We start from the raw sequence: 24,327 nt of genomic DNA, 5'->3' as shown, positions 1-24,327 counted from the left end.
CTTTTCTTCAAATAGTGCCAAGGGATCTTTTACGTCCATCTGAGAGGGCAAGCAGTGCCTCGGTTTAAAATTTCATCCGAAAGTGGCACTTCCGATTGTGTAGCACTCTCTCAGTACTGCAGTGAAGTGCTTATGTGCTCAAGTCTCTGGAGTGTGGTCTGAAATCACAATCTTCTGACTCAGAGGCGAGTGTGCTATTACTGAGCCAAGGTTGCCACAAGTAAATTAAAGAATAGGATGAGAAAGAAAAGCAAAAGCAATTTGTAATGAAGCCTGAGTTGATGACAAACCTCCTACTTCCTGATCTTTGGCACCCTTTTTGACTTGCCTTCCAAGATTTCAAGGGCTTATTCCTCATACAGGGTTTGTGACCTGAAGTTAGGGGGTCTTCCTCCTGAAAGTATCCTTGGGGGTTTTTTCTCCTTCAGAGTGAAAGTGACAAGTTCCAATTATCAAGATGACATGCTGTAATATCCAAATGTCAATATAATAACCCATAATAGGTGTGGTGACATGTACATAAAAGGTTCAGCTACATTATATGCAAGGATTCTTTTGATTTATAGAATAAATGATCACTAAATCTCACACAATGTATAAGAAATATTGTTTTGGAAATTGCAATATGCAACCTACATTAGGGGAAAGCATGTCAGATGAATCTCCACCACCTTCCCCCCCCCGCCTCCCTTTTCACCAATATATATGCTTCCGAAAGTTAGATCAGGATCTACTATTTTATCTCTAGGGATTTTTTTAATACGATGCCTAAAATTGTCTGCTCCAGACTATCCTCTGCTTACCTCTCTAAGCTGCTGCAAGTCTTTAAATGCTATGGCAGCACATTATTTCCTGCTCGCTGTGGGCAAGCTCCCAATCGCAGGCTTACACTCAATTAGAAAATCTACACTTTTATCTACCACCAAGTCAGTCATGGGTCAGTGGTGGCACTTTTGTCCCTGAGGCACAAGGTTGTGGGTTCAAGCCACATTCCAGAGACTTGAGCACATAAACTAGGTTGCTACTTCATCGCAGTCCTCTCTGATGTGACATTAAACTGATTTTCCAATGTTACAAATGAAGCACTATCCCTTTTCAAGTTATCTCACTGACAACTTTAGGAGCACAATTATGCCTCAATGAGGTAACTCATCAGCATTGTCCCAATAACTAAACATCTTGCTCAGGTGGACTCAAAAGATTTCATGGCGCTATTCAAGGAAGAACAGGGGTAGTTCTCCTGGTGTTCTCCACCAAAACAGATTATCTGGTTATTTATCTTAATCCTGTTTGTGGGACCTTGCTGTATGCAAATTCTCTACGGCATTTGCCTACATTACAACAATTACTCTTCAAAAGTAATTCATGGATTGTGAAGCATTTTAGGACACCCTGAGAAGGCACTTTCTTCTTACTGAGGAATTGCATCAGAGTGTTTTTTTTTCCTGTAGTCAACTGGTTACAATTGTAATGTCAAACTGAAGATTTTCCTCTGGCAAAACATGGTTGTACTGTTCACCTTTATTCTGACAGTTTTGTAAAAGAAGTTTGTGTTCAAAGCTTAAACACGTTCCACAAACCATGAACAAAGATCCATAATTGATGAGATGTTCTCTCTCCTGCCTTGACTAATGATTCCAAGAAAATTGGCAATCCAAATGTGTGCTCAACACTCTCAGGCTTTTGTCAACAGCATCATTTGTGCAGTTTGATGTTAGAGGGCTGTCCCTAAGGGAAACTGATAGAACTTGTCTACCTTTGCAGATGCTGTTTGAAAGACCTACCAACTCTCTGAAATTTCTGAAACTGTTTTACATACATCGAATTGCTTTAAAGGCCAGTGACTTGTTATGCAGGCAAATTTGGCAGCCATCTTGCATACATTTAGATTCCACAAAAAACAGTTCATCTGGGTTTTTTTTTGTGGTGTTGGTTTTACCGGGAGAACTCCTCACTTTTCATGGGATCTTTAATAAATAGTTAGACACATATGTGACCACAGTCATTTTGAGCATTAGCATGTACAGGAAAAGGTGTACCTGCAGACATTTATCTTTTTTGGAGCAAAGGTATATGTTAAATATCTTTGAGATAGAGGATAAAATGGTCGGATCAGTTTTTGAGGTGATTTTCTAGTGTTAACTATGTTATCTCACTGACAAGCTTAGTACTGTAGCACATTTATGCTGCAATGAGGTAACTCTTAGCAACGTCCCACGGGTTAAATATCCTTTTTGGTTTTCTCCCTTATTTTTCTTTTCCCATTCATGTTATCCGGTTTGATCAGGAAAGTCCATATACATTTCTACAAGCACATTCAATACCACGCTTTAGATAAACAATCAGGAGCCGTACCTCAACGGAATGAAGAAGCACCCCCAACCAGTTTTGTTTCCCACCATAAATGACCTGACAGCGCTGAAAGGCACCCCTGTGGAAGAATGGTAATTATGAATGTCAATTAAATCTGCTAAACAAACTTGGATGATAAACTTAGGAGACTACCATTGTAGTATTGTAGCTATCAACGTGCCCAGCATCAGGATAATTTTCCACCCTTGATCTACACATATCATTAGTGCTGGTATAGTCCATCACTTGACAGCAATGTTTCACACTTTCATCACTTTTTGTTCCACTCAGCATAATAAATTACATATTTTAATCTACAGTGCGTAAAAAATCTAATTAAATCATGATAGATAGGGAGCTCTGTCACTTTCCAAATCACAGGGCTCGATTTTCACACCCCCGAGCGGGTGCATTCGTGGCGGGGGGGGGGGGGGGGCTGCGAAAATCGGGGATTCCCGGAGCGGGACCGGAGCCCGGCTCCAACCCGCCCACTTCCGGGTTCCCCAGTGACGCGCTCACATATGCGCACAGCCCCCGCATGTGGGACTCCCGCTGGCAATTAAAGCCGGCGGGATGCCACTGAAGTAATTAATCAGGTACTTCAGGTCGTTTACAGACCTGATATTTTAGGAGGGGTGGGATTTTCAGATCAACTGGGACTGTTTCCCGTACTGGGGGAAACACTCCTAGTTCAAATGGACGTGTTGCAGCCATCAGCCTGTGGCAGCTGCAAAGGTCCATTTGACTGGTTTGGGGGGGGGGGGTGGTGGGGGAGACCCTCACTCATTGCAGGAGGCCACTCTGTCACTTTGGACAAAATTTGGCCCCCACCACCCTCCTCCTAACAATAAAACTCACAATCTTGCAACCTCAATCCCGGTGTCCAGACACATTTACCTACCTTGCAGACCCCCTCAAATATACATCTTCCGGACGGGGGCCACCGTAACTGCAGTCATGACCTCCTCGGAGGACGAACAGCATCACCAGCCTCGCCGGCCACCTCTGACACGTGGAGCTCCACAATACAGTGCTGTGACACATCCACCTGCACAGCAGGAGGGAGGGCAACGGCAGAGAGAGAAGCGTTGCAGAGGGCAGTACCCTTGCCACAGGGTCCACAGACCGAGGCTCAGCTTCCTGGACCTCTCTGAGCAGCAGTGCACACGTAGGCTCAGAGTCACTCGACATGTAGTCGTGGACATCTGCAGCCTCCTTCATGCCGAGCTGCTCCCGGCTGGCCCGAGCACCATCTTCTGACCTGTCGCTGTCAAAGTCACCACTGCCCTCAACAACTTCTCCTTCGCATCTTTCCAGGGTGCCACCAGGGACATCGCCGACGTCTCTCAGTCGTCTGCACAAAAGAGCCCTGAAAATACACCTTTATCCACTCTGCAGTGACACAATGGGTGGCATCAGTTGTGGGTCTTCATAATGATCCTCAGGAAAGGGCATTATTGGACAAACCAGACAAGATTCGCAAAGACATGGCAGTAGTGGTGCCAATATAATATGTAATGTGAGTTGATCAGAAATCAAATATAAATAAAAACCATGACAAACCCTCAAACACCCTTGTGCGTCCCCTTCATGCTCACGACACGTTTGCCTGACGCTTCCTACTGCACATACATGATGCATGCCCTGTGGCTGCAGCACAGGTAGTGGCAGATTGGGTGAGGCTGACCATGAAAGAGATGCATGAGAGGGTGAGTATGAGATAGAGCCATGAGATTGTATGAGTGGAAGTGGTGGGATGAGTACTGGCGAGGTGAGTAATTGCAGATAAGATGAGGATGAGCTTTGAGTGGGTGTGAGGAGTGATGTGATAGAGTAATGTTGGCAGTGCAGAAGGAGATGTGGGGTGGGGGCGGTGATATGGCCGACGGAGTGTAGGGGAATGAGTAAGTGTACTCACTTAAGCTAACCTACTTAGGTCATTGAAGCGCCTCCTGCACTGTATGCAGGTGCGCGATATGTTGGTGGTGCAGGTGACCTCCTCTGCCACCTCGAGCCAGGCCTTCTTGGTGGCAGAGGCAGGCCACTTCCTCCCGCCCGCCGGGGAGTAGATTTGTCCTCCCCCTCCTCCTCACCCCATCCAATAAGACCTGGAGTGAGACATCATTAAACCTGGGAGCAGTAATTTTTCCTATTTCCTGCAGCATGTGTCAGTGGAGGACTGCCCGTTTAAATAGGGCTCCTCCAGCTGACAGCCTCTGCTGCGCATGCGCAGTCCGCCCGCCGCGCAGCTTTCCAGCGCGAAACCCGGAAGCGAAGGTAAGTACCTTCAATCAAGCTGCAATCGCGTGCGAAGCACCCCATTTCACTGGGCGCGTTACCCACGCGCCCAGTCAACCCCCCCCACCAACCCGCTGCCCTCCTAATATCGGGCCCATAAAGTCTAGAGGGCTGATTTTAACTTACGGGCTATTGTGAATTGCTCACCCGTTATACACCCCATCTGAGTTTCCTTTCTATGGACTTCAGCTGTACAACAGGTGGCCAATTTGCAACCGCCCATTGTCCACCATTTGTGTCCATTCAGTAATTACAGCAATAGGACTTCTGTTCAATCCCTGGGTATTACCATGTTCCCAAATAATATGCACAAAGTCACAGTCTGGTTTGTACAAAATGGGGGTGCTCGCTTACGGGAGTGGTTTTTGGGCACAGAACATGAGAGACTATCTGGTGAGCCCTAAAAATGCAGCACTGACCAACGGTGAAGGAATATATAAATAAATCAAAGTAACTTTTTCCCTTTTAAACGATAACAAAGCACACTTAGATCCATTTTTTTCTCCAGCTGGAAATTAAAGATTTTTACAACACTACATAAAAAAAACCTGAAAATGTTTACTCTTAACTTTTAAGCTAGTGCTTTACTTACTTTTACAATCAAATTCAGTCCAATATAATGAAGAATACAGCAGATGATTAAATGTTACAAAATATTATGAACAGAAAGTTTATCTCTGGCAACTTATTTCAACCAATATTCGATTACCAATATGACATCATTGCAAATATATAAAGAGGAAAACATCATTGGAAATTCTCAGCTTTATGCCTGATTTATACAGGTTATCCCCAAATTACACTTTAGTGATGACATCTTCTGCAGAGATCAGAAGGCTGAAAACATAAATTAAGGTTTTAGATGGAGGTTGAATCAAAATGAAAAGAACCACAAAGCTGGAGTTGGCAATGGAGTCAGTCAATTAGGGAACAGCAATGGAGCAGAAACAAAGCAAAAGGGATTTCTGGAAGTAGTCATGCTAAGAATGCTTCTTGCTTCCATTCGGGATCTCGGAGGATTGTGGCAACCTGGGCCAGCACATACTCTTCATCAAATCTGGAACCTTGTTGTCTGAAGATATGCAGTTTGGATTGGGGCCAGAGGCCTGACGGTACTTCAGTTTAGGGATTTGGAGCCATAACGACTCAGGATTGCCAACTTGGATTATGGCCACTGGGGCCTGAAGAATTTTTTTCCCTGCAGCTTTCAAAAACTATACAAGTGGTAACGATTAAAAACCAACAACAGTTTTTCATCTGGCTTCATGGTGAAAGTTTTATCTAGACAAATTCAATAGAATTAGACATGTATTAAAAAGCCTTTTTTAAAAATTGGATGTAATACAAGTACTGGTGCATACTAGTATGGTTAGTTGACATTAATAATGAAGGCACTTCCATGGTAAAAATAATGATGCTGTTAAATAGGATAGACAGCTTTCCTTGGCCTGGCATAGCACCGGGTTTCTTAGGAAGTTGTTTCATTACAGTTTTTAATCAGTGGTTGAAACAGATTAGAATGTAAGATATATTTTTTTTGCTGACCACTTAATTCTTATTGCTTTGTAGTTTTGTATGGCTGTTTATCTTAATTACCTGATGAAGTGACATACTGCTAAAAGCGTTACAGGAAAAGTGGTTATTTTGTCCTTTAGCACTACTGATTTTTGAATACCATTGTTGAACTAGATTTCCAAGTTTATTATCTAAATTTATTGGTTGTGTACTACAGATGCACTCAATGCTCGGCACTATATATTCATTTAGAACAAGAAAGTTCCTCAGGGTTCAAAATGGTTGCAGGATATAGACAACTCCAGTTTATAAATGTCTTTTTAGTTGGTTATTTCAGTTGTATTAGCCATTGTGTCCACAGCTCTACTTTCCATAGAAATTACTGGAGGGTTTTTTTTGAATGTGGGAGGTTAGAAGTGCATGAGTGGTGGATCTGGGTCCAAATGTAAATAGCCAAGACCTATTTTCCGACCCTCCAAAGGTTTCAAGTCTCTACCCAAAACATTAACCTGTCTTTTTTCAGATGCTGATAGTTCTGCTATGTGTTTCCAGCAATTGCTGTTTTTATTGCAACACAGTTTAATACACATGGGTTAATGGTCACATTTTTGTTTGCCATCTTCAAGCAGAAGTAAACAACATAGTTTCTTCCTATTATATATTTTTCTCACTGAACTGAGGATTGTATTGTGTTTAAGGAACCTGCTGATCGGTGCCATCATGATGTTGTAACGTTGTATAGTTGCAGACTATACAGTAGATGCTCTCTCAGCCTATTGGACCAAACCAAATGTAACCTCTCCCTCCTTACCAATTGGTATTGTTTTTCTTGTCTGTAGCTTTAAGCTCAATTCTCTCCCCCTCCCTATTTATAATATTATAATCTTCAATGGTGCCCTTATGCGCAAAACTGCACCGAGTCATGGAGTTAAGGAGTAATTATGAACAATGTGCACCATCTGATTGGCTTTGAATAGTTGTTGGTTTATGTTGTTAATTAGTTATGTTTTGATCTTCCCATTTAGCCTTTAATAAAATGAAGCCCCTTTGAGCTTAAATATTATTTATCAATAAAATCTGTACTCAATAAATTCCCTTTGGTTTATGTCCATAATAATGACAACTGAAAAAAAGTTTATACAGAACTTTCTGTAATTAGCTGTTGGTCATTCACATAGAAAATACAATATGGAAGCACATTTTCAAAGTTTGTTCAAAACATCCATTTACAATTAAAAATGCTGCAACAATGATCAAATTACTCATTCCATAAGCCAACTTTAAGTACAAAAACTCTTATTCTTTATAAGTTTAGTTTTTTCACTTAATATTTGTGTCCTCATTGTTCTAACCTGCACATCATCTCCCCATTCACCTAGTCACATAATGATCTAATTCTGCTAGAATATGAAGGACTATATCTTCACATCTCTCTTCTAATGAAAGGCTTCACCCAAAATGATAACCAATCTTTCTTCTTCAAATGCTGACTAAGCTGCTGTTTATTTCATACATCTTCCATTTTTAAAATCATATTTCCAGCACATGAAACTGGTATCAGCTATTCTCACATACAGTTGGTAATATAAACCCTTCAGGAAGATTTAAAAGAAACTATGAAAATCTACTTTTGTATACTTAGGTTTCATACCAAAATCTCCCTAACACAGCTGGCCACATTGTGATTCAACATTAAATATATTTTTGTATTTAATATATTAATAATAATAGCTCTTTATTTTGACAGACTTACCTACTAATGTGATTTTCCCAAAATATGGCAATTTTTATATCACTGCTATTAGAGATGGCACCTAGTGAGATGTGTTTCTTTTTATTGCCTCCCAGCACGCCATCAAAAGGCGAGTCACTAAAATGATGATTGTAATATTTTTATCAATTTCTTTCTGCTGACTGAGATTGCCAGCTGCCAGGTTTCCATTCCAGAATTTCTGATCTGCCTATAATCTTTACTCTTTCTTCCCTTTCTCTCCATTTTCCAGGCTCCCTTATCCCTTTCAATATCGCCTTCATCCTGCTTTCTGCTGGGTCCTGCAACACCTGATGCTTCTAATCCAAAGCTAGTGCTCCTGAAGCCACAAGGGTTTCAGTCCCTTCTCTGTTATTCGGGGAATTTAAGAAAAGATTTAAAATAAAATCTTTAAAACAAAACGTCCGTCCGAAATAAAATAAAATCGGAAAACATTTGAAGACAACTAAACCAGAATTGGAAAACTTTCTGCTGAGCTTTTTGTGAAATTAAATTCCTTCTTCCCCTAGAATTCTCCCTCATTTTAATTAATTTTTTGCCCCTAATTTTCAGCTGGATTTAATTTTTCTAAATAAAACAGAAAAATTCACCAAAAAATTTAATGTAAAATGAAAACTGAAAAAGAACCACCCATAAATAACAAACAGGAGTTTAGTGGTACACCCCCATTTGTGATGCAAGTATTAGTCTCTCCTGAACTAACCTGGATTTAATTTACTGTAATTTGATGCAAGTGCTATGACTGGAATTTCCATGAAAGCAATATGGGTAATAAAAGATAATCTGAATGCAAATAATATAGTAAAATATTTATTTCAAATTTCCCCTGGATTATGTGTTCTGTTAGTTTCTGTAATCTTCAAAGCATGAAGTGCTGGAACAGAATAGCAGGATTATTCAGTATAACGTTTCTGTATCAAGGTTTATTTTCCATCTCCCTAATCTTGCCCTGCAGAGCATCACATGTCTTCTTTGCATCACCAAGCAGCATTGAAGAGTTGGGTTTGTAGAAAATAGGATTGTCAACTGCAGCGTAGCCAACTCCGAGGGTTCGCTTCATCACAATGACCTGACGAAGGAAAGTTCCAAATAAATGGCTTGATTAAATAATTAAGTGCAAAGTTGGAATTTCTTGGGTCTTAAGTCAAATATTTAAAATAAACATTCAGTTTCAGCTACCAACATTTGTCACTTCATTAGTACAGCTTCCACTTGTTTTAAGTAAAGTCACAATCCCCAGCATAAGTACTTTAGCTGGATTGTGACATTACTTAAAGCATAATTTTGAAAAAAGTATAGTTAATACTATTTGTACCAACTTGAATTAATGAACCCTGCTGAAAATCAATTCCAACTTTGGCAAATAAATACATATCTTAATGTTATTCTGGCATCTCAATCTTCTCTTACCTCTCTCTATTATGTTATGGTTTTTAAGAGTGCAAAAACTTCTCTTGATTTATTTATAAACTAGCCTTGATAATCTCATGGCTGCCACAGTGTGAAAAGTTGAAAAATGTCACACTAGTGTAGTGGAGGGTGCTTTTCCGAGTACATAGCTCAGGCATATTGTTAGGGCAAGTAGAGGTAGCTTACTCTGCATTCAACCATGCTGTATTTGACCTGTGCATGATGCTGCCCAAAATGGAACCTCTAACATTCTCCAGAAATAATATCCCTCACCTTGCTGACTACAAAGTTCACACAGTGTTTTAAAAAGTGGCAAAATAGAAATGTGTGAGGTGTAGATAGTCGGAGAAGGGATCCAAAAGATACCTTTAGTTACACAAGTGGTAGATAAACAAGACATAAATATTATCAGCGATCAGGAAATGGCAGACTGTGGATAAATTCAATAATCATTGATTTTGTTTGAAGAGTTTGATATACGTAGAGATCAGTTAAGTATGTACTATGAAGAAACAAAATAATTCAGTAAGAAAATGGGGAAAACCAATGGTGAAAGGCCAAGGCTTGTAGTACAGGTGATCACCAAAGTTGAAAACAGTAAAAGAGAATACAAGATAATTCAGTAAGTAGTGGTAAATGATGGCAAATATATTCTAGAATCTTCAAGGAAATGAAAACAAGTCAGATGGGTGATGCTCTGCTACTTTTTTTTTTGACGAGCTGCATAAACACAACAGCTGTACTGGAGGGCACCGAATATTCAATAAAAGAATGAAACATGAGCCCAGGGAATTAAAAGCCAGTTACTGTAATCACAAAATCAAAACTTCTTCAATAGGGAACTAGTGGATATAATTTACCTGGATTTTCAGAAAGCGTTCCGTAAAGTTCGTCACACAAGATTTTAATGATTATTAAACAACTATGATACACAATGGGGTATTTTGAGCGATATTACAGAATTTGCTGAAGGCCCTATTTATTTAGTCAGGTGACTTGTGTAAAGAAGATTGATTGCACTCAGAGATCTGGATCAATTAAACAGCTGGAATCAGGAATGGCAGATGGATTATGATGTAGATAAATGTTTACACTGGAATAGGAAACAAAAAAAAATGTCCACATAATGAAAGGATCTTAGTTTGAGAACAGAGTTGACACACCTCCCCTCATTAAGAGCTGAATTTGAATCCAGGTCCTAGAGTTGAAAAGTCATTATCTAACCTACTGCATCACCTGGTCCTCTCAATGAATAAGGAAGGTGTGTTTATATGCAAATGTCCACTTTATGAAACCAATTTGATGCTTAAATAAATTCACCTTGTTCTTTTCGTTAAAGAACTACTGTCTATTTATCTACAAAATCCAGTTCAGATGGGAAGTAACACAAAAATGGTCTTTTTATAGTATCTGCCACAGCACCGTACAATCTTCATCATGACATGGTTGCCAACACCACCTTGACCTATCAGAGATCTCAGGAGCTGGAGGAGGCCTGGTAGACAGCTCAGGATATGGAAAAAAAGAGTTCAGGACTTGAGATGAGACCTGGAAGAAATCGCGGGATCTGGAAGAGAGCTCGAGACATGGTGGAAGCTGGACAGGAGCTCGGTGTCTAGAGGAGACCTGCAGGAGAGCTTTAGTCCCAAAGGAGGCTTGTAGGAAGGAAGCTGCATAGGCTTGGGAGAAACACTTGAATGTTGGGACCTGGGGGTTGCAAGGAGGAAAACACAGGACCTGGAGCATTGCTTATTGGCCAGACAGAAAACCTACTTGCAGAGAAGTGAATTGAATCTAACATTGTTCCAATCTGAAGGATAAGCCTCACTTTGGAATGCCTCATCGGCCATTCAGTTGCATCACCAACTAAATGGGCCCATGAGGCATTCCAATGTGAGGAAGTTGCATAAGAACACCAGGAGAGACAAGCCCTTTTGTTCTCACCAACTTTTCTCAGCATATACTTTCCCCCTGAAAATAAAAGTGGATATACGGTGTATGCCTCTGAATATTCTACAATTTCTCTTGAATACCTTTGGACAGCAGGGAAAACTTTATAGCAATTTCCCTGGGTACAGTTCACAAGAGGGAAAATTGTAAGTCTGTGGAAGGATTGGGTTTGATGGGCCAAGTCTTGATTCTTTTCATGCCTTATTTTTGTTTTATGATTGATGCAAAATTCCCAATAACCAACTTAGCCTTCATAAAAATTCTTCATACTGTTGTGTCCTATTAAAGACGTGGGGAGTGCCAAAAGTGCCAAGATTGGAGCAAAATTGTGTTTGAGTGAGGATTTCAATATCTATCACATGACACTAATTGGTATTAAATTGGCAGTCTCCGGGAAGTCACAAGGATGGTTTATGTTGGAATCTGAAAATCCACATGGATGCAGCGGGAGGTGCTCTTCTGAGGTTAGGGTTAAAGTGAATTGCTGGAGCACACTTGAGGTAGTGTTGCCTTTGGCTGCGCTATACTGGCCTCGGAATGCTTAGCGCTGATGCTGGGTGCCAGAAGTTAAAAAAAATTACATTCCCCAGTACTGATGTCTCTTAGATATTTGAGTTTGACTATATCCCACTGGATATTTTGTCAAAACATAGTAAGAAAGGAAAATGTATACATCATTTCCAAGAAGCCACCTCAACTGTCATAACGCTTCTTCGTATAAGTCACGATTTAAACTTTGCCAAGAAATCTTATGCTTGGATAAAAACTGCTAAACTCTTATTTTAAACACCAGTCCACTATTCTTAGAACTGATCTATTTTATGACGTGCAGCAACGGAAAGTAAATCTTAGTTTTAAAAGTTTGAAACAGGGGTTTTTGTCGTATTAACAATACTTATCATGCTGAGCAATAGCAGTATGGCAAGACAAAGACAAAGTTCAAGATTTATAACAGTAATGATGTTTCCATGCTGGGGAGATGTGACAGGCCAGTGATGTGAGTGGCAACAGAGGTTGTGGAAAATAAATTTGATATATTCAACAAAGCCTGTCAACTTAAAAAGCTCTTGAAAACTGGGCAGTAGCGATTTGAAGAGGAGAGTCTTTTCCAGAAAGTAAGACCTTCCAGATGAAAAGACTGTTCTGGTTTCAGATCGGTCATGCAAACAAACTTTGAGTAAATAAGGATTGGTCAGGGTGTCTACATTCTGCAATGGTAAAAACAGGGACAAGTGTCACCTGCTCCCCACTAAATACTAGTTGATTTGACACTTGGAGGCAAGAATCATCATTTTTTTGTTTAAAAATAATAAATTACATTGATAACCATTCATGACCTGATTTCTGATACAGGGTCTGTGTGGGGCCCAGATAGCGGTGAAGTGCTGTCGATTTAGGTGTACATCACAGTGCTGAGGGTTGGGAAATGGACTTTCCTTGGAGGTGGTGGAGGGGAGGTAACATCCTGGCATCTGTTGTTCTATCTTGGTCTGGGGGATTTTTTTGTGATTCTTTGGTTTATTCTTTGGAGCTGTGGGTTTCACTCTTCCACTGGGATAGCTTGGGGTATCAGTGTCTGAGTGGGTGATGTTGCACACATTACAAAGCTGAGCTATGGAGATCAGCAACAGAGAGTTCTTGGCCTTTCTGCTCTTTTCCTCAGTGACCACATTATGTACCACAGAGAGTTTTAGGAAGATGGGGGTGGAGGGTGGGAAGCATGAGTGTATTTTGTTACATTTATACTTCAGATACAGATCTCTGACTAGCAGCTGTAATATGGATTCTAGCCAGGCCGTCCCTGACTTGCACTGCCTGACTCGAACTCCAATTCATCCACCCAAGAGAGAGCTCTGAGCATGCAGAACGCATATCCACCAACACTCCCATGCTAACTGAGAGAACTCAGGGCAATGCTGAAGGAGCCAGAAAGTTGGGGGAGGGGGGGAATGTGTTTCCCCATGTTAATGGCATAATTTGTATGATTTTGGCAAAAATTGAAAGGATCTAGCCAACTCTGACAAAACTAATTTGAAAATACAAGAGAAAGAGGACTAGACCTCTGATAACTGAGAATCCTGAGTGGATGAACTTCAGTGAAAAATACTCAAGAACATAGTAGTGACTTTGTACTCATATCTACTTTACTGTCAGAACCATCGGTGACAGACTCCTCCCTCGCCCCCAAACACCCTCCCCTCCCCACTTACTGGAAGACAGTGAAAATATGAAGAGTTGGAAATGAACAGGACTATGATGTTTGGCCAAGCAGTCTGGGTTGCATCCTGAAAGGCTATACAGTAAGACTTGTTTTAAAACCCCAGAACACAGCCCTATAAAGGGGCAGGCTGATGAGAGTACAAATCCTCCTGCCTCAAGCCCAAAATGACAGTGATTAGGGACACTAACTTAGTCTGTATCCAATGGAAATTGGTTGGTCCATTTAAGATGATCTAATTCAGGATCTGTATTCTTTGTTCTCCCCCTAACCCAGCGAAATATTAAAAACACAATTTGTACAAAATTCCCAAGAACCAACCTTCGCCTTCATAAAAATTATTTCTATTGTTGATGGCTAATGATCACATTTACTATTTGCCAAGAAATACTGTACTTGGAGCAAGATTATGGTTGGCCCAGGATTCTAAATGTCATATTAAACAAGGGACCAATTTTTTATATATACACAGGTCTTTCCAATTAGTTACTCATAACCAACCTGGATCCAAAGTAAATTATAATAAATGTGATCTTTCACATAAAAAGTTATTATTTTGCATGAGATTACTGACAACTAATGTGATTCCATCTCATACTGTTTCAGCCACTATCCTATCCCAAAAGGTACTTTTACACTTCTCACCTGCTTGGATTTCCAGACCTCCAGGACAGGCATACCAGCAATAATGGAATTAGGATCTTCTTGTGCTGCTGAATTCACAGTGTCGTTGGCACCAATAACCAGAACCAAATCAGTTTCTAAGGATACAGAAACAACAGCTTGACATCATTCCTTGACTGTTGAAGACAAAGTTTTTAAATAAAATACATAAACCATATACCTGAGGGTAGTGAACCTGTGGAATTCTCTACCACAGAAGGCTGTGGAGGACAAGTCACTGAATATATTTAAGGAGCTGGATAGATTTCTGGACACAAAAGGCATCAAGGGGTATGGGGAGAGAGCAGGAATATGGTATTGAGATGGAGGATCAGCCATAATCATATTGAATGGCGGAGCAGGCTCGAAGGGCCGAATGGCCTACTCCTGCTCCTGTTTTCTATGTTTCTATGATATACAGTAATATTTTATTACTTTTAAATATTAAGCCCATATAAGAGTACAGAACACTGCCAAATCTCAAGAAAAATTTGTTCATCACTCTCCTGATTGGATGCAGCTGCAACAACACTCAAGCAGCTCGTCACCATCCAGGAGAGAGTATTCACTTGATCAGTACCCCTCCCACTGGGCTCAATATCCATCACGGACACACTATGGCTGCAGTATGTATGACCTACAGGTTACAAAGCAACAACTCATTAAGGTTATTTAGACAGCACCACCTTCTCCTGCAAGCTCTACCACTGAGAACGACAAGTGCAGTAACGTCTTGGGAACACCATCACCTCCAACATACCCTTTTAAGTCATACACTATCCTGACTTGGACGTATATCATCGATCCTACGTCGTTGCTGGGTCAATATCCTGGAATTTCCTATCTAACACCATTGTGTGAGCACCATCACTACAAGGTCTGCAGCGGTTCAAGGAGAGGACAATCACCAACTATGGGTGGGCAATAAAGTGGCCTTGCCAGTGTCACCCACATCCCGAGAACAAATAAACAAAAAATGCTCTTCATCCTTATCACAGAAGAGGCAGCACCAAGCCCCCCTAGCATCCTCGAGCACTGTAAAAAACTCCAGGAATTGCCAGATCAGAAAAAGAAAGCCAGAAGTTGGCAGTGGCGGTTGATTAGATTCAGTCCATTTGAGGTAAACTGCAACTCAAGATGTTCTCATTGAAAATCAACACCAGAACCGTACAGTTTGCACAACAAAAGAAAACCGGAACAAATTCAATAAACTTAGAATAGAAATCATTTCTCCAAGTTCAAAGACTGTAAAGGGAATTTGGACTGTTTGGTATGAAACAAAGAAATAATAAATGAAACCTAGAACTCTTTCCGACATGGGAGAAAGCAGCAATAATGTGCTACCAACTACAGGAACAAAAGAGCCGAGGGCACAACCTAAAATGAAGCTTTAAATCAAAGAGTTGGGAAAGATTACCTACCATCAAGGAGCACATTTTCTAAAAGGGGGAGTGTTGCAGCTGATTTGCTATGTGGAACGATGATAATGTTTTATTTTTACATTTCACAAGTGTGCTGACGACACCCAGCTTTACCTCGCCACCAGCTCTCTTGACCCCGCCACTGCTTCTGATTTGTCATGCTGCTTGTCCGACATCCAGTATGGGATGAGCAGAAATTTCCTCCGACTAAATACTGGGAAGACTGAAGCCACTGTCTTCGGCCCCTGCCACAAATTCCGTTTCCCCAGCCATCTATTCTATACCCTTCCCTGGCCACTGTCAGAGGCTAAACTGGAATGTTCGCAACCTTGGGGTTCTTTTTGACCCTGAGTTGAGCTTCTGACTCCATATCCTCTCCATCACCAAGCCCGCCTACTTCCACCTCCGTAATATGCCAATTTCCACCCCTGCCTCAGCCCATCTGCTGCTGAAACCCTCATCCATGCTTTTGATACCTCCGGGCTCGACTATTTCAATGCTCTTCCCATCTCCCACCCTCCATAAACTTCAGCTCATCCAAAACTCTGCTGCCCGTTTCCTGACTCGCACCAAGTCCCATTCACCCATCACCCCTGTGCTCACTGATCTACAATGGCTCCCGGTCTAACAACAGCTTGAATTTAAAATTCTCATCCTTGTGTTCAAATCCCTCCATGGTCTCGCCTCTCCCTATTTCTTGTAGCTCCCCGAGCTCTACAACCCTTGGAGAACTCTGCGTTCTTCTAATTCTGGCCTCTTGTGCTTCCCAGATTTCCTTTGCCCCACCACTGGCGGCCGTGCCTGCAGCTGTCCAGGCCCTAAGCTCTGGAATTCCCTCCATAAACCTTTCCGGCTCTCTCTCTCTTCCTTTAATATGCTCCTTAAAACCTACCTCTTTGACCAAGCCTTTGGTCACCTGTCCTAATATCTCCTTTTGTGGCTCAGTGTCAAGTTTTGTCTGATAACGCACCTGTGAAGCACCTCGGGACATTTTACTACATTAATGGCACTATATAAATGCATTGTTATATATGGAGGCTGAGTGAATGAGGAAGAATGTCAGTGATACAAATTCTGGGGGAGAGATTGGTGTAGCTCTGGAAACCAGCATGGACTGGACCTCAAGTTTGAAACACGTGCCTGATGACGTAAGCAAGGGACACACACAAAATTGGAGCGGGAGATGTTTGTGCTGTTCTTTGGCAGCTCGCCAATCGCGGGGCCATTTAAGGGGAGCTTACACCCTTTAAAGGGGCAGTGCACTGTGGCTGCTGTCAACTGAACAGTGGAATTGGCAGAAAGAGGACTTCCCGATTTTCCAACCCTGCTCCCAGGAGCTGGCTCCAATAACAGAAAGAATCCAATGATCTCACCAGAGCTGCTAAGATAAGACTCCTACTCACATCTCTTTCACTGTCTGCTTAGCCCTGCACTATCTGTAGCCTCAGCACTCAAGCCTTTTCTTCCACCTCCCCTACATCTCATCACTCACCTCCAATCACAGCATCACACTTCACTCAACCTCCTTTTACTGCTACTGGTACACTCTGTATCTACTCCTGCCCTCAAAATTTCCCCTCTCGTCCCTCACACCAGTGTCATTTTTCACGCATCAATAACACTATTCTCCAAAAAATGGGCATGACATAATCCAATTTCTCCCCTGCAATCTTTTAAATATCAGTGAATTACGTGAAAATTAACTTTATTTTATCTGAACTACCAAAATAAAATATTAACAACTTGTAGAACCAATTGTTAGCCCCAGCACCCTCAATCCTATTTGATTCATCTCAGACCCACCTACCCACATTCCGACCATATCCCTTGACTCCATCTCTTTTAAGAAACACATCTAGCTATCTCTTAAACTCACTTATACTATTTCCTTAAATGGCCTTGCCTGGTAACATATCTATTAAACTTTGTATTAAAAAAAAGTTTTATCTGATTTTTTTATTTGAACTCATTATAGAATCATAGAAAGGTCACAGCGCTAAAGGAGGCCATTCGGCCCATCGAGTCCGCAATAGTGAACAATTTGAATTAACTCTTCCTGTTCATTGCTAATTTCAAATAAAGCAGCATCACCTCAGGGCTTTTGCGACATGAAAAAAATCCACATCGCATTTAATACGTTTATTTTCCTCACAGACCCATAAGTGGCATATCTCACTCTACAAGTAGATGTACCATTCTCCAATTGAAAGGACAGGCAGGCAGCTAGCTCCTAAGCTTTTGTCAGTGCCACTCTGAACTGGCTGCTAGGATATGCTTGAGAATGACATAAGCTAACTTGCTTTCTGATTTTCCCTTCCTCTTTACCACGGGGGAGCAATTCACCTCCTCTCAGCACCTCTCCAGATATCCTTGAATGACATTGGAAACTCACTGTTTGGTGATGAATCAAGAGTAAAACACAAGTACTACTAGTTCATGGCACAATGTGTCAGTGCACCACCGGGGCTGCTATCAATATTGTTTGATCTGCTTTCCTGCATTCAAAACATTAGAGGCAAACAAAAATCCTGTAATAAATGTTGAACATATGTTTCTCTTTAAACCTGCAAGTGCACGAGGGGTCATTATTTTTCACTGCCTGTTGCCACATGAACAAATAATTCCTTGCACTTACTTCCAAACAAATGTTATTTGTTACCTCCGTGCATGTATGGTTTCTATAATTTTAAATGTAAATTTCATTTTAGTGTTAACGCTGAGACTGCAGGCAATTTTTATATATATTACCCTGCCTGCTGAACTGTTTTAGGATAGAAACATAATTTTGTTAATTCATGTCTAAATCTACGGTAACTTATATTGTGTCTGAATGAGCCACCAAACTAAAAGACCTTGAACTGTACTTTACGAATAAATGTATCTGATCATTCTTGTTTTCAAAATGCAGACTGTAAAGCAGTACAAACTAGTTCTGAGTTCAGATACAGTTTATAAAATCATAGAATCATAGAAAATTTATGGCACAAAAGGAGGCCATTCGACCCATCGCGTCTGTGCTGGCTGAAAGTGAGCCACCCAGCCTAATTCCACTTTCCAGCACTTGGTCCGTAGCCTTGTAGGTTACGGCACTTCGGGTGCACATCCAGGTACTTTTTAAATGAGTTGAGGGTTTCTGCCTCTACCACCCTTACAGGCAGTGAATTCCAGACCCCTCTGGGTGAAAAAATTTTCCTCAGCTCCCCTCCAACCCTGCTACCAATCAATTTAAATCTCTGCCCCCTAGTTATTGACCTCTCTGCTAAGGGAAATAGGTCCTTCCTATCCACTCTATCTAGGCCCCTCATAATTTTGTACACCTCAATTAAAAATCACCCCTCAGCCTCCTCTGTTCCAAAGAGAACAACCCCAGCCTATCCAACCTTTCCTCATAGCTAAAATTCTCCAGTCCTGGCAACATCCTCGTAAATCTCCTCTGTACCCTCTTTAGTGCAATTACATTCCTCCTGTAATGTGGTGACCAGAAATGTACACAGTACTCAAACTGTGTCCTAACCAGTGTTTTATACAGTTCCAGCATAACCTCCCTAAATTCCAGCATAACCTCCCTGCAAAGTTAATTTAACTTTGTTTTTCCACTTTGAGGTAACCATGTGACAGTTTTGATACAGGTTGAACAGCATTCACGCAACATACACTGATAATTATAGATGGACAGAGATTCAAAAAGAATCACACTGCTTTTTGCAGACATCTATTATATGCAGCCAGGATACAGAAACATCAAACAGTCTCTCTCAAATATTCTCCTTTAACAAAGCATTTATTCTTGAATACTTCACTGTATCTGCAAAGGTGATCATGAACTTGAAAATAATTGATAGAAACACGTTTAAGAGATTTACATTTTCTCCAGATTGGGAGGGAGAGGGCTGACGAGGAAAGGGAGTCAGTTTGTGAGGGCCGAGAAAACAGGGACTAGATGGGAGAGGGGCCGGAAGGCAGAGTGAGCAGGAGGGGAGCTCAAATGTATGCCAAATGGGTGAGAGGAAGAGGGGATTAGATGATTGAGGAAAGCTCAAACAGTTTCTTTTTGAACTAATCTTTGGCATCACTCAATCTCAGTGATGCGAACAAAATTTAAACCTACAGGAGCCTAAAACTAGAAACAATCTCAAATACATACGCTGCAACGTGTGTACAATGTATGTTGTAGTTTTGAGTCCATGCTAGACTGTTGGAACATTTTCTATCTATGTATATATGGGACTGACAATGTGGCCCAGGTGCAGAAGTTTGATAGCAGCTACTTGCATATTAAAGTAGGCAAGGCTTTTTTTTGGGGTGGGGGGATAGGGCGGAAGACAAGCAAGATGGTGCCTGAGCAAAATCGACTGTTTGAGGTCCCATTGTGCTGTTGCATGTAAGCTGGTTGGTCCTAGTAGAAGATTAGGGACACTTAGGAAAAGATTTTGCAGCCCTCCCTTGCAGCAGCCATATTATGGGGAGCATTATATTCAGGGTCCCAGTGCCCCAGGCAATTCCCCTCTGCATTTTCCAGCATTTCATTACTTTGGGTGCTGCACATTGATTATCAGGCCTTATATGTACTGCTAAACCGTATAAGCCATTGTCCATTGATTTTCAGTTCCTATAAAATATTCAGATATGTATTTTTTAATACATGGTTCAATTTATATTCCTGATGAAAGGCTACACCTGAAACAATACCGTTCTTTCCCTATCAGATGCTGATGGATCTGCTATTTATTTTCAGAATGTTCTATTTGGATTTCTGATTTCCAGAATTCTCAGATTTTCTGTTTACCTCTCCAATTTATTAGACGTTCAAACAACAGAAATAGAAGCTGAACTTATTTAATTTTATGTTAAATTATAAACATATCTGTTTTTCACACAAGTGAATTGCCCTCCCCTCAGAAACATCATTAAAACCAGAGATGGTACTGAGAAGACAGTTCCTAAGTTTCTGGCAGCACCTTCTGAACTAATGTTTTCCTGCTCTCACCTGGGAAGTCTGCGTTTATCTCATCCATTTCTAAAACAATGTCATAAGGTACACCAGCCTCAGCCAAAAGTACGTTGAGTTGACCAGGCATTCGACCAGCAACAGGATGTACTCCAAACCTACAAAATATAATACAAACAATTACTAAAAACAACGTTGAAATTAGAAAAATACAACAATATACCTTTTGTATTTGTGGCAAAATTTGCATGGCTTGTTTCAAAGATCAAGTTGTGTCTTTGGTCAAGAGACCAAATTGATTTGCTTCCTTGACTTAACTGGCAACATTATTCTTCAGAGTGAAAAGAACTGGCTTGTTCCATCATGAAGATTGTTTCTTTGAGGCAGACTTGAAAAATTTCCATTTCCTCTTGGATATTTGCTGCGTTATTTGTAATATCTATTCTATTGAAGTATTGTGTAGATTACCTGTAAACCTTAAATCAAGGAATTAACAGTAGTTTTGACATCTAAGGGGTTAAAAGCAGAAATAGGGAGTCGTATGATAGTCTATCTGAGAGTTATTGTTTGACCAGAATGAAGTACTCGGTTTTCAAACCTTGCTTAATAAACCTGTACAGAAAACTTGCTAGAAGTCAAAACAATTTGAATTTGCGTTTAGAAGCTGAACTTTGCTCATCAAATTTATAGAATCATGGATTTGATCTGAAACTGTTCTTAAAAGGGTTATTGATCCATTATAGGCCTGCTCATTGCATGTACGTTTGCATATGTTGTAGTTTTAGTATTTGCCAATTTTTGTTCAATTGAAAATAAAAATATTAGCTTGAATCTCTAAGGGCTGGTTTATATTGTAATAGCCACCAACTGAAGGAAAACTTTGTAGAATAACATAGTTCTATATTAAATTCAGTAAGTAGATTGCTGCACACGGGGTAAATGTTACCCTTTGGATGCATACCTCTGCAAGGACATAATATAGAAACAGAAGATTCTCTGAATTGTAGGGGGCGTGGCCGACGTGTGGGAACCAGAGTCAGATCATTGAGAGAAGGAGGTACATTTTTATGATTTCAGCACTCTCCAGATACTTTTATTCTTGTCCAGGACTTCCATAAGCAAGCTCATGCTTCATATAAATTGAAACATGACTTTACGCATGAAGTAACCTGTCAGGTAGCATGCCTGTGGTGAACAATAAATCCGATGTTGGTGATAAGCTCAAAGTGCTAGCTGCCTCACACTCTCCGGATTTCTTTGAATGACAAATAATGCTCCAACAACAATATTTCTGAGGCTATAAACTATGAGCTATGTTTAATAAGTGAGCCTAAAGAGAAGCACAAGTAAACACAACAGATCACTGGATTATAGTATCTCAGTAATCACATTGGGGGGTGGGGGGGTGATTTTAACCCCCTCCACCCGGCAGAAATGGGTGGTAGGAGAATTAAAATGGAGGTGGTGAACTTACCGTCCCATTCCCGCTCTGCCACCAATTTTTCCTGTGCCTACTGTTGGACAACTGAGGTGTCTGCCTAAACCAGACGAGAGCCTCATTATTCTATGCAAATTGGGGTCTCATGACGTCTCTAGAATCCTGATGCAATTGTAAAGGCCTACTGGGCAGAGCATGTGCTGTGGATGCTCCACTCAGTAGAACCTAGTGGTAGAGCATGCACTTGGTAAATGGTAGTGTTGGGTCATCTTTGCTTGGCAGCTTTGTTAGGGTCTGCTACCTTCTTCTGTTCCCAGATTATGTGGGCAGTGTACACAGCAGTAAGCTTGGCAACCACCTCCTGATAGGAATACTGCACTGCTCCCATCTGCGGAGGGTATCAAACAGGTAACCCTCTTCACACCATCATCGAGCAACACCTTAACTTCAGTATCCAACAAACAAGGGGTTCAGGCGCTACGCCACTCCATCACTTGCCCAAAGACTCGGTTTCCTGCTTTGACATTTGTTTTGCCTTTCCTTATTGCCAACCATTTCCTTTCCCGCCCACACAGCCTTTGGAAAGGCTGAAAAACATATTTAAATATTTGTAGCCTTTGGAAAGGTAGAAACAATTTCATCCCATATGTGGCTACTTACCATTAAGTAACCACATCCCTTTAAATTTCCTGTGCTGTTCCCCCTTCTCCATCCCAATTTGGTGAGCTTTCAGTGCCTGGTTTAAATCCAATGCAGCACTGGGATCAGAAATTTACCCTATAATTTTTTTTTTTAATAGGCAACAAAGGATCATGAAGAAATGTCTGCACTATTTGCAATAACACTTTGGATATATGATGGAATAATAAGGCAGAAAGTAACTTCCTTTACCAGGACAGAGAAAGCCTATCAATTGCTGGAGTACTGGTATCTAATTTTGACCAGTACAGTATTAACTGTCTGTTTCCATTTAAGTCAAACAGGTTGGCTTAGAGGTCCTCTCTCTGTGTCAGAAATCACAAAACTATTATGTTGTGAAAAGCACAGTAACAATAGGATGATAGTCCTGCTGAAAATACCTAAGACTACAGTACATTTGTCCCTCTACCAGATGTTGGATACTAAATGTTTTATTGTAACTCCTTCATCACTGTCTTTTATCCCTCCACCTGTGCTTATTGTTTACTTCCACGGTGTATCAAAGAATTGTATTACTGGGTCTTTTAGTTTTCACAAAATTTAAATGTACTTAGGCTTCTTTGCCAGGAAATTCCTCAGAGATTCTCTCGATAAGCCGCCGTAATATTGGCAGAAGATCAACGGACACCCTCGATAGCCACTTAAACAGGGTTTTCAACGATCATCCGCTGAATGTATGGCGGCCAATTGGGAGAACCACCAAGGAAATTCTCAGCACTCAAGTTTAACTTAAAATTTTGTAGTAAATCAATTTCTGTCCATATGAAAATTGTTTTTACCTCCTGAAATACAATACTAGAGAAAATCAAATGCTTACCTGACCTGCTTCCCCTGTTCAATGAGCATCTTCACCATGTCAGCTATTGGATACTGAGCTTTTGCAGCACATAAGCCCCAACCTGTATTATAGAACATGATATGTATGTTTACTCCTAAATTAAACTATCACAATTTTTTGTTTTGAAAACTGATGGGGTTTTAGAGCATATCTGTGTAAATTTCATTGCAATGATGAGAGATATGGAACAGGCAGTTTAGGAGAAAAAGATGAGACTATCCAATGGGTGAGGAGCTCAGGAATGAATGCTCAGAGGACTCTGGGCAGGGCCATCAAATAAATATCAATGACACCTGCCAATAAGAAATGGCTCGGGGGTGAGGGGGAGATTAGTACCACTGCTACAAATGCAGCGTGATAAGGGATTCACTAGTTAAAGTTTAGCGCGATCTTTCTCAGATCCACACCAATGGACCCGGATGCTTTGTTCCTCCCAGTGCTAAGGGGAGGGAGAGTAACTAGACACCATGGTCCATGTGGGAGCCAACAATATAGGTAAAGAAACACCTGGAGTCCTGTAAAATGAAGTTAGGAGATTAGGAAACAAGTTTAGGAGTAGGACTTCTCAGATGATAATCTCAGGATTACTTCCCCAACCCTGCACTAGAATACTGAAGGACAGGAAGATTAGGGAAATCAATGCAAGGCTAAAGGTGGATGTCTGGCAGACGGATTCCAATTTGTTGGGCAGTGGCACCAGCTCTACGACAGATGGGAGCTATTCCACAAGGACGGGCTACATTTGAACAGGGAAGGTGCTAATGTAAATAGGAAGTGATGAGGTGTTTGAACCGGAAAGGAGAGCG

The 24,327-nt window shown here is 41.0% G+C and overlaps 1 protein-coding gene across 1 annotated transcript in view; it reads right to left on the bottom strand.

Annotated features, from left to right (window-relative positions):
* Window positions 1-8,733: 8,733 nt before the first annotated feature.
* Window positions 8,734-24,327, bottom strand: part of LOC137301822 (NAD(P) transhydrogenase, mitochondrial-like) — a 72,906-nt gene continuing 57,312 nt past the window's right edge. Inside the window, exons 19-22 of the mRNA XM_067971475.1 lie at window positions 23,501-23,582; window positions 20,586-20,704; window positions 14,160-14,275; window positions 8,734-9,005 (exon numbers count right to left, since the gene is read on the bottom strand). Of these exons, the coding sequence (XP_067827576.1) occupies window positions 8,853-9,005; window positions 14,160-14,275; window positions 20,586-20,704; window positions 23,501-23,582 (470 nt within the window). The 3' untranslated portion in view covers window positions 8,734-8,852. The remainder of the gene's footprint in view (window positions 9,006-14,159; window positions 14,276-20,585; window positions 20,705-23,500; window positions 23,583-24,327) is intronic.

The sequence above is a fragment of the Heptranchias perlo genome, chromosome 34 (assembly GCF_035084215.1).
Source record: "Heptranchias perlo isolate sHepPer1 chromosome 34, sHepPer1.hap1, whole genome shotgun sequence".
In the NCBI taxonomy this organism is placed as follows: Eukaryota; Metazoa; Chordata; class Chondrichthyes; order Hexanchiformes; family Hexanchidae; genus Heptranchias; species Heptranchias perlo.
The sequence above is the reverse complement of the archived record's forward strand: the minus strand, read 5'-3'. Positions and strand labels throughout refer to the sequence as shown.